This window comes from Crotalus tigris, unplaced genomic scaffold (assembly GCF_016545835.1).
Source record: "Crotalus tigris isolate CLP2741 ecotype Arizona unplaced genomic scaffold, ASM1654583v1 scf7180000024294.198199, whole genome shotgun sequence".
Classification (NCBI taxonomy): domain Eukaryota; kingdom Metazoa; phylum Chordata; class Lepidosauria; order Squamata; family Viperidae; genus Crotalus; species Crotalus tigris.
Window position 1 is genome coordinate 187,602 of NW_024100467.1, and position 10,598 is coordinate 198,199.

At 48.6% G+C, this 10,598-nt stretch overlaps 1 protein-coding gene across 1 annotated transcript in view; it reads right to left on the reverse strand.

Moving 5' to 3' along the window:
- The window catches only part of LOC120299444 (arf-GAP with Rho-GAP domain, ANK repeat and PH domain-containing protein 1-like), a gene marked incomplete at its 5' end in the record, with an annotated part of 47,067 nt that extends 37,076 nt beyond the window's left edge, over nucleotides 1-9,991 (reverse strand). Inside the window, 5 exons of the mRNA XM_039324291.1 lie at nucleotides 870-1,044; nucleotides 3,465-3,647; nucleotides 4,639-4,724; nucleotides 7,309-7,508; nucleotides 9,697-9,991. Of these exons, the coding sequence (XP_039180225.1) occupies nucleotides 870-1,044; nucleotides 3,465-3,647; nucleotides 4,639-4,724; nucleotides 7,309-7,508; nucleotides 9,697-9,991 (939 nt within the window). The remainder of the gene's footprint in view (nucleotides 1-869; nucleotides 1,045-3,464; nucleotides 3,648-4,638; nucleotides 4,725-7,308; nucleotides 7,509-9,696) is intronic.
- Nucleotides 9,992-10,598: the final 607 nt, after the last annotated feature.

Consider the following 10,598-nt stretch of genomic DNA (forward strand, 5'->3'; position numbering starts at 1 on the left):
CCAGATCTGCCTATTCCAGAGTCCTTGGGAAGGAATCAATGGGTGTATACAAATATCAAATCTAGTCTGAATATCTGGCTGACTCTGCAACAAACCATAATAATAACCCTGGGCCTTGACAAAATCCCCTTCGGACAATTGCAGAAGGCAGCTTGATTTAGAACGGCTGACATCCTGACGAGACCTTTAATCCGGTCAAACATCCAGATCTACCCATCCCAGGGTCCTTGGGAAGGAATCAATGGGTGTATACAAATATTCAAATCTAGTCCGAACATCTGGCTGACTGTGCAAACTGCCCTAATAATAACAGACACCTTGGGTGCAATCCCCAAACATCTGGAGCAGCCCTCGAAACCCATCGGCATTGACAAATTCACCACCGGTCAATTGCAAGAGGCCGTTTGACTTACTCGGAGGAGCTCTAAACCCTTAAAAGCCCACCAACCACCCCCATCTGCCCATCCCAGGGATTGTGGGAAGCCCTCGAGAGGGGGGCCAAAATGCCAAATCCACTCGGAACATCTGGCTGGCTGCGCAATCGGCCACGGTTAACGTGCAGAAGGCTCAGGACTGGCTCTGCTCTTCTCCCCTGCTCCTCGCCTTCCTCTTCAGCTAAGACGGAGCCCTGAAAGGACCCCCCCCAAAAAAAACAGGCAACCCCCCCCCACTCCTTGAGCACAGAAAAGCCCACCGACCCACCCCAAGCCCCTTGGGGCCCAACCGCCCATCCAGGGGTCAGGAAGACCCCGTAGTCCATTGGCTGGACGTGCCACGAGGCCAAGTCTTTGCCTGCCCTTAAGGAGGGGTATTCGCCCCCTCCTCCCTCCAGCCCCCCTTCTTTCCCATTCGCAGCCCCCTCCCCTTACCGGAGGTCTTGTTCTGCAGCAGAAACTCCATCTGCAGCCTCTGACCAGCTTGCTCTGCCAGGGCAACCGGGGTGGGATATTCAGGATCTCCGGTGTAGCAATTCACTTCGGCCCCACAGAAAAGCAGGGAGAGGGTCTCGGCCAGGTCACTGGTGGTCACTGCTGTGCAGAGGGCCTGGGGGGGGAGGACGGGGGGGGCAGAGGGAGGGGAGAAGATGTCACCTTTCAGACCAGGAATCTAAGATCTAGGGAAGGGGGCACCACGCGTTAAGCCGGGCAGCAGCCAGGGGAGAGAATCCAGAATAACAAGAGTGGGAGGGGACCTTGGAGATCCTCTAGTCCAGCCCCCTACCCCAGCAGGAGGCCAGCTGGACCCAGGAGCGAGGTGGAGCCGCAGGCTCGGCGGCTTCTGCATCGGTCAGCAGAGCAGAGGGCGGGGAGAGAGAGGCCGAAGGGCGACGATCCGGCAAAGCCGGTCCCAGTTCTGCCGGAGCGCAGATGCTGACAAACATCTGGAGGAGGCAGCCAGGAGCCGGTCCTTCCTCCGGATTGGCCGGGCCTCGGATAAACCCGGAGCCAAATTTTTCCACCCTCGCCCTGGGGACCCCAGGATGCTTCTGGAGAGAGAGTTCCTCCGCTGGAGGGGGGGAACGCCCAACCGGGGGTCTGTCTGCTGCCCTTCTGGATTGGGACCCCCGAGGGGGAGCACGCCCACCCCCAAACGAGCCGCCTCCGAGGCTCTGGAGCGTCAGCCTTCTCCCCCCCCCCAAAAATTGGGGCAGGTGTGGTGGGTCCAAAACGTCCCCTCTCTTTTCGGATCCAGCTTAGCCCCGAAGCGTGTCCCTGCCGCCTTCAAGTTTCTAGTCCTCAGTTTAACTGCAGCTGCTTTCTTAGCCACTGCAGCCTCCTGCCTCGCCCAGGCCGTTGTTGTCCCTCCACACGCCTTCCTTTGCTTCTCTCCCCACCTGCCTCTTCTCGGATCCTAGCCCCGGGGAGCGTTTTGCCAGTCAGGGGGGCCGAGTTCGAGTCCTGAGGCTGCTGGGGGGGGCACAGCTGACCGATGGGGAGGGTTTTTTGTTTTTTTGTCTGGCTGGAGCGGGTTAATTTTTAGGCAGGCCTTTTCAGAGCTGTTGTTTCTGGAAGGTTGAACAAAGGGCTCGCCCATCTGGGGCCAGCCCACAATCGGGGTGTGTGTGTGTGTGTGTGTGTGTGTGTGTGTGTGTGTGTGTGTGTGTGTGTAAATTGCCTTTTCTTCCAATTTCCTGCCAAACTGGTTGGGTCAACAAAAAAGGAGGAGAAGGAATTTGAGAAAAGGATGTTTTCTCTCCGCAAGAGCCGGGGTTTTTTTTGGGGGGGGGGTCCCCACCGGGGGGGGGGTCCCCACCCACCCACTTCCCAGACCAGTTTTGTTCCTCTTTTGCAAAGAGCAAGATCAGGTCCCCTCCAGCATTTATGGAAGCAATCATAGAATCCTTTCTTTTTTCTTTCTCTTTCTTTCTTTCTTTCTTTCTTTCTTTCTTTCTTTCTTTCTTTCTTTCTTTCTCTCCTTTCTTTTTTTGTTCCTCCTTCCCTCCCTTTCTTCTTTTCTCTTTCTCTTCTTTCTTTCTTTCCTTCCTTTTCTTTTTCTGTTTTTCCTTTCTCTTTTTGTTCCTCCATCTCTCCATCTCTCCCTTTCTTTTTCTTTTGCTCTTTCCTTTCTCTTTCTCTTCTTTTTCCTTCCTTCCTTCTTCTTTTTCTTTTTCTTTTTCCTCCTATTTCTTTCTTTCCTTCTTCCTTCCTTTCTTTTACTTTCTTTCCTTCCTTTCTTTTTTCTCTTTCCTTATTTTTTCTTTTTCTTTCTTTCATTCTTTTTCCTTCCTTCCTCCCTCCTTCCCTTCTTTCTTTCTTTCCTTCCTTTCTTTCTCATTCTTTCTTTCATTCTTTTTCCTTCCTTCCCTCCCTCCTTTCTCCCTCCCTCCCTCATTCCCTTTTCCTTCTTTTCTTTCTTTCTTTCTTTTCCTTCCTTCCCTCCCTCTCCTTTCTTCCTCCCTCCCTCCTTCCCTTTTCTTTCTCTTTTCTTTGTTTTTCCTTCCTTCCTTTTTTTCTCTTTCCTTCTTTTTCCTTCCTTCCTTCCCTCCCTCTCTCCTTCCTTCCTTCCTCCCTCCCTTATTCCCTTTCTTTCTTTTTTCTTTCTTTCTCTTCTTTCCTTCCTTTTTCTTTCTTTCTTTCATTCTTTTTCCTTCCTTCCTTCCCTCCCTCTCCCCTTCCTTCCTTCCTTTCTTCCTCCCTCCCTCCCCCCATCTAAGAATGGTTCCCTTACAGGCGGTCGTAGATTATAAGCACAACTTCATCCAACATTTCCACTGCTACGCAAGATGGTGGTTATCTGAATTTTGCCCCATTCTACGGTCTCGCCACCGTTGTTAAGCGGATCACTGCACTTGTTAATTTAGCAACACGGTCCTTAAGTGGATCAGGCTCCCCCCGTTGACTGTGCTTGGCGGGAGGTCCCAAAAGAGGATCACACGATCCCGGGGACGCTGCAACCGTCGCAAGTACACGCCAGTTGCCAGGCGCCCAAACTGGGATCACCCCGCCTGCCGTCCAGCCACCCACCTTGTTGAGTTCTTCCTGGTTCCCAAAAAGCGGGTGGTACCGCCGGTATTTGCCCTCCCGGTACTTGGCGATCAGGAAATGCCGGCGTTGCTGGCTGTGGCTCTCGGGGGCGATCATTTCGCTGGGGGGCACGTTGGCGGCCCAGAACTGGTTGGCCACCGTGTTGCCGATCTGGAGGAAGAGCTGAGAAGGCAAGAAGGGGAGAAAAAGGCCGTGGATCGTCCGGACTCTCCACTCGGGCTCTTCGTGGCCCGGCTTTCACCTGCGCCTCGGCCCACCGGGCTCTTCCTATGCCTTGCCCAACATCGCCAGAGCCCCGTCTGATGCCGGCTGCCATTTCTATCCCTCCTGCTGTTTACACAGCAGCCATTTTGGGAAAGTGCTGCCCCTCCGTGGCTGCGTCTGCCCATCGCGAGGATCAGAAGCAGCCCCTTCTCTCAAGGAAGTGGAAACGTCTTGGTGTGCAGAGATGGACCTCCCACCCGTTTTCCCCACAACAACAACAACAGTCCTGTGAGGTGGGTTGGGCTGAGAGAGAGAGGGGCTGACCCAAAGTCACCCAGCTGGCTTTCAAGCCTAAGGCGGGACTAGAACTCTCCATCTCCTGGTGATTGGCCCAAAGTCACCCAGTTCTCTTTCATGCCTAAGGCAGGACTAGAACTCACCGTCTCCTGGTGATTGGCCCAAAGTCACCCAGTTCTCTTTCATGCCTAAGGCAGGACTAGAACTCACCGTCTCCTGGTGATTGGCCCAAAGTCACCCAGTTTTCTTTCATGGCTAAGGTGGGACTAGAACTCACTGTCTCCTAGTGATTGGCCCAAAGTCACCCAGCTGGCTTTCATGCCTAAGGCAGGACTAGAACTCTCCATCTCCTGTTGATTGGCCCAAAGTCACCCCGTTCTCTTTCACGCCCAAGGCGGGACTAGAACTCACCGTTTTTCGCTTTCTAGCCGGGTGCCTTTAATCACTAGAAGACCAAACTGACTCCCTTGCCTCAGTTTACCACCCTGCTTGCCCCCGAAGCCTTCAGGACAGGCAGAGTCCAGGTCTTGCCGCATCATTCCCCCCCCCCCCCGCTGCACCTGGCTCCCCCCAGGCGCCCCCTTGCCCCGAGAGAGAAGATGGGTCCAGCCCCCAGAGAGACTCGGAAAGACGTCACTCAACTGACCAGTACCTCAATCAGCTCCTCTGTCCAGACCTTCTTGTCCATCTTCAGACTCCGCACTTTGGTCACGCTGGGTCCCAGCCCTCGATGCTCTCCTGGGGGGGTGGGGGGTCCGGTCAGAAGGTTAGAGAATGGGAAGGAGCGAGGCTGACTCAGTTTCCCTTAACAAGGTCGGAAGCAGCCAGTTCCTCCCTGGGCCGATTTCCACAGGGAAGTTGATTGGGCAGGCCCCACGGTGAGGGACAAAATGGTCCGTGAGGCCCTTTTTATAATATTTCATTGGTTTTCCAATTTTACATTGAAGTATTTGAAAAGCAACGTGGTGGTGGCAGGGTCCAACAAGAACTCAATAACATCAAGTTTAGTACTGATCTCAGGTTAATAATAATAATAGTAAAGTTGGAAGGGACCTTGGAGGTCATCTAGTCTAACCCCCTACTCAGGCAGGAAACCCTATAGTAAGTAAGGTGGCCTTACTAGGAACCGCTTCCATCCTGCGACGAGATCTGTAATACCATCAAACATCCACATCTGCCTATCCCAGGTCCTGGGTAAGGACTCGATAGGTAGACAAAATGCCAAATCCAGTCTGAACATCTGGCTGACTGTGCGATGATCCATAATAGTAAAGTTGGAAGGGACCTTGGAGGTCATCTAGTCCAACCCCCTGCTCAGGCAGGAAACCCTATAGTACCATTTCAGACAAATGGCTCTCCAGTCTCTTCTTAAGAACTTCCAGTGTTGGAGCATTCACCGCTTCTGGAGGCAGGTGGTTCCACTGGTTAATTGTTCTCACTGTCAGGAAGTTTCTCCTTAGTTCTAAGTTGCTTCTCTTCTTGGTGAGTTTCCATCCGTTGCTTCTTGTCCTGCCTTCAGGCACTTTGGAGAACAGCTTGACTGCCTCTTCTTTATGGCAGCCCCTGAGATACTGGAAGACTGCTATCATGTCCCCCCTTGTCCTTCTCTTCCTTAAACTAGACATCCCCAATTCCAGCAACAGTTCTTCATATGATTTAGCCTCCAGTCCCCTGATCATCTTTGTTGCTCTTCTCTGCACTCTTTCTAGAATCTCATCTTTTTTACATCGTGGTGACCAAAACTGGATGCAGTATTCCAAGTGTGGCCTTACCAAGGCCTTGTAAAGTGGTATTAACCCTTCACGTGATCTTGATTCTATCCTCATCAAATCTTTCTTCTCTTTTCCCCTTAATCCAGCTAGTGCATTTCTAATTAAATCAACTCAATAAAAACATCGTGGTTACATTTGCCAATACATTTTTAGCCGATGCGTATTTTAATTAATCTGGGCATAACGGTCCATGGCCTGTTATTCATTTTTACTTAATTTTTCAATTCTCACCAGTATTCCAATCCACCTTTAAAATCCATGATTTCCCTTATTTCCTCCTAAAAAACTATAATATCCAAAGTACACCTTTTGCCTGTTTAAATGTAATCGTATTCTATTTCCTAAAGATTTCCTGTTTCCCACCATACTAAATTTTCCGGTTAATAATAAAACATCCCCTTTTAGTAGATCACAGCCACCATACATATTGCCTGGGTTAATCAATAAGTCAAGCATATTTCTGATAGTTAACTTTTATTTCCCTTTCAATCCTAATCTTTCAATATTATACAAATCAGAGCCTTATTTCCCACTAATTTCCCACTATTTTAAATCTAATAACCCAGATTCCCCTTATCTCAGCCTCTTAACCCTCTAATTAACAAGGTAAATTCCCCTCAAAGGAGGTGGGACCAAGAAGTAGGGTCTTCTCCGTGGTGGCTCCTTCCCTGTTATTTGAAGGACCATCGTTTTCCAGTCATCACTCCCTGAGCCACCAAAGCAGGGAGGTAGGAGATGTTATGAGTCCCTCCTGGTTAAGGAGGTCCATCGGTTGCCTTCTCCTTGGTGGCTCCCTCCTTGTGGAACATCATCGTTATGGAGATAAGATTGGAAGTGTTATGGCCCTCTCTCTTGAGAAGGTGCATCTGGTGGGATCAAGAAGGAGGATCTTCTCCTTGGTGGCTCCCTCCTTTTGGACATCATCGTTATGGAGATAAGATTGGAAGTGTTATGGCCTTTCTCTTGAGAAGGTCCATCTGGTGGGATCAAGAAGAAGGACCTTCTCCCTGGTGGCCCCCTCCTTGTGGAACATCATCGTTATGGAGATAAGACTGGAAGTGTTATGGCCCTCTCTCTCTTGAGGTCCATCTGGTGGGATCAAGAAGAAGGATCTTCTCCTTGGTGGCTCCCTCCTTGTAGAACATCATCGTTATGGAGATAGGATTGGAAGTGTTATGGCCCTTTCTCTTGAGAAGTCCATCTGGTGGGATCAAGAAGAAGGACCTTCTCCCTGGTGGCTCCCTCCTTGTGGAACATCATCGTTATGGAGATAAGATTGGAAGTGTTATGGCCCTCTCTCTTGAGGTCCATCTGGTGGGATCAAGAAGAAGGACCTTCGCCCTGGTGGCTCCCTCCCTGTTGCTCTTCTCTGCCCTCTTTCTAGAATCTCAACATGGTGGAATACAAGATTAGGGAGCTTTGGACAAGGCTGGACCATAGTGAAGTCCAGGCAGAGGAGGAGAAATTCAACTCCTTCACCTCTCTGGATCATCTCAGATGCCCCCACCAAGGTGGCCTCTCCCACCCTTTCGCCCAGCTGGTGCGCCTACCTGCACATCGCTTGCAGATGACCACGCAGAGGTTGATGGAGCCCCAGTCGGGCTTGGGAGCACCACAGTCAGCACAGAGGCAGTTGTCCTTCAAGGCCCAGATCCTCTCGGCCACCTCGAAGTTGGAAAGGGCCTCGGCCACCGATTGCTGCATGGCCTCCACCCACAGCTCCTTCTCCTGGTCGGATTCAGCCATGAAGCTGGAAAGGAGGAGGAAGAGAAGCAGTTAGTACTGCTTTACAAAGCCTTAGTAAGCCCCCCCCCCCCCGGAAGACAGGTGCTCCTCAACGACCACAGTTGAGCCCAGAATTCAGCTGGCTAAGTGAGACATGAATTTTTCTGCCCCGTTTTACGACTTATCTGGCCGGGTTTGCTAAATGAACTCCTGCAGTTGGTCAATTACAAACCCGGTTGTTAAGTGAAATTGGCTCCCCCCCCCCCGTTGATTTGGCTTGTCGCAAAAGCGGATCACATCTCTCACACACACACACACGACGGGCAACCGTCATAAATGTGAGTAAGGGATTAATTGGCTTAATCTTGAGGATTCAGACTTATCAGGGAAATGAAAATGAACTATTAGCAAAATAGCTTGGAATTATTGTTTAGCCCAGACAATACAGAGGATGGACTTGAGATAACAAAGGATGCTCCATTATTAAGTGGTGATGTACTAGGACGAGAAATAGAAAATGCTTATGAAATAAAATAAGAATATATTTAAGTAAGGAATATGTGCATGTTAGATGATATAATTCTTATGTAATGAGACAAAGGAAATTTGGGTTACCCAATACTATGGATATTAAAGGTTAAATTGGAGTACTGCAATTAAAAATTAGGTAAAACTTAAAAATAGGAGATGGAGATGGATAAGTAAAAAACGTTATCAATAAATGTGATAATGAAGCTTCAACTGAGTTTGATATAATGAGAAATTTACTAGCTTAAATATGATATAGCAAATGTTAAGGGAAATAGAGAAGAAATTGTTGATGATGTAACCTGAGATATAATAATAAGAATAAGAATAATAATAAGAAGAAGAAGAACAACAACAACAGTAAAGTTGGAAAGGACTTTGGAGGTCATCTAGTCCAACCCCCTGCTCAGGCAGGAAACCGTAAAGATTTTGTTATTGAACTATTGACTAACCCAGTCACCACATTGCTTTCCCAATACTCAAATGTAAAACTGGAAAACCAGTAAAAAATTTGTTACAAAAATATAAAAAAATAAATGCGAGTCAGTTGCCAAACATCCGGATTTTCATTACATGACCACAGGGAGGCTGCAACGGTCATTAAGCGTGAAAAATGGTCCTTTTTGCAGTCCCGTTGCGACTTTGAATGGTCCCTAAATGGATTATTGTAATTTAAGGACTGGCTGGAGCTGACCACAAGCAACAGGAAGGTGGGTGAGAGATGCTAAGGGCAAGGAGAGAAAAGGGCAGTAACCTCTGCGTGGGGGTTCCTGTGCCCACGAACCCCCAAGCAGGAACACAGGAGCTTTGGCAGATTGCTCGGGATCAAGATAATAATAATAATAATAATAATAATAATAATAATAAGAAGAAGAAGAAGAAGAAGAAGAAGAAGAAGAAGAAGAAGAAGAAGAAGAAGAAAAAGAAGAAGAAGAAGAAGAAGAGGAGGAAGAGGAAGAGGAAGAGGAAGAAGAAGAAGAAGAAGAAGAAGAAGAAGAAGAAGAAGAAGAAGAAGAAGAAGAAGAAGAATAGTAGTAGCAGTAGTAGTAGTAATAGTAGTAGTAAAGTTGGAAGGGACCTTTGAGATCATCTAGTCCAACCCCCTGTTCAGGCAGGAAACCCTATACCATTTCAGACAAATGGCTGTCCAGTCTCTCCTTAAAAACTTCCAGTGTTTTGGAGCATTCACCGCTTCTGGAGGCAGGTAGTTCCACTGGTTAATTGTTCTCACTGTCAGGAAGTTTCTCCTTAGTTCTAGGTTGCTTCTCTCCTTGGTTAGTTCCCATCCATTGCTTCTTGTCCTGCCTTCTTCAGGCACTTTGGAGAATGGCTTGACTCCCTCTTCTTTGGGGCAGCCCCTGAGATACTGGAATGCTGCTATCCTGTCCCCCCTCGTCCTTCCCTTCATTAAACGAGACATACCCAATTCCAGCAACCGTTCCTTCTATGTTTTAGCCTCCAGTCCCCTGATCTTCTTTGTTGCTCTTCTCTGTACTTTTTCCAGCATCTCAACGTCTTTTTTACATCGTGGGGACCAAAACTGGATGCAGTATTCCAAGTGTGGCCTTACCAAGGCCTTGTAAAGTGGTATTAACACTTCACCTGATCTCGATTCTATCCTTCTGATCATGCAGCCCAGCCGTTAACCAGAAAGAAGTCTTCTTGGATCTGCCCAAGATCTTTACCTGAAGATCCGGTAAGGCGTGGTCAGATCAAAGCACCTTCGGTCCACGTCTTTCACGTTGCCCACGTTCATCTCGATGTAGGTGATGCCGATCCCCAGCCGGAATTCCTGCGCGGAGACACCCCCAGGGTTACCCACACGGGAAGTAGAGAGAGGAAAAGTAAACACAGGGGTGCAACGCACCCCAACTGTCTCTCGAGCACCCCATTTTACACCGGGGTGCAAAACAGCTGCCTCGCCTTCAAGGCCAACTCTCCAAGGCTCTGGGGGTTTTTTCTCCCCCCAAAGTGTTGAAGCTTCAAAAGTCCATTTCAAAAGTCCTAAAACATGCAGCCATTTTCAAACCCAGAACCCCACATTCGGAATGCAAACGGTCACAATCTGAGATATTATTGGGGTTTTGTATGTTTGGTTTTTTGTTTGTTTTTTGCAAGCTGCCCAGAGGTCATTGTGAGTGAGTGAGTGAGCTGGGCGGCCGTATAAATTTTCTTAATTAACAATAATAATAAAAATGCATTCCGCCTGCCTCCACAAGGGGTCCCGAAGGTCATCCAGTCCAACAGCATTTTGTAAAGGGTCTGAATTTGAAGTTTTATTAGGGCTTTTATTTTTGTAAGCCACCAGGAATCACCATGAGTGGCTTGGGCAGCCATACAAATTTTCTTAATAATGAATAGTAATAATAACAGTAACAGTAATAACAATAGTAATAATATAATGATAACAACAACAACAACAATAATAATAATAATAATAAACGCACTCTGCCTGAGCCCAAAAGGGATTCTGTAGGTCATCTAGTCCAGCGGTTCTCAACCTGTGGGTCGGGACCCCATTTGGGGTCGAACGACCATTTCACGGGGGTCGCCAAACAACGCAGTCCGCCATTTTTTCCCCCCTTTT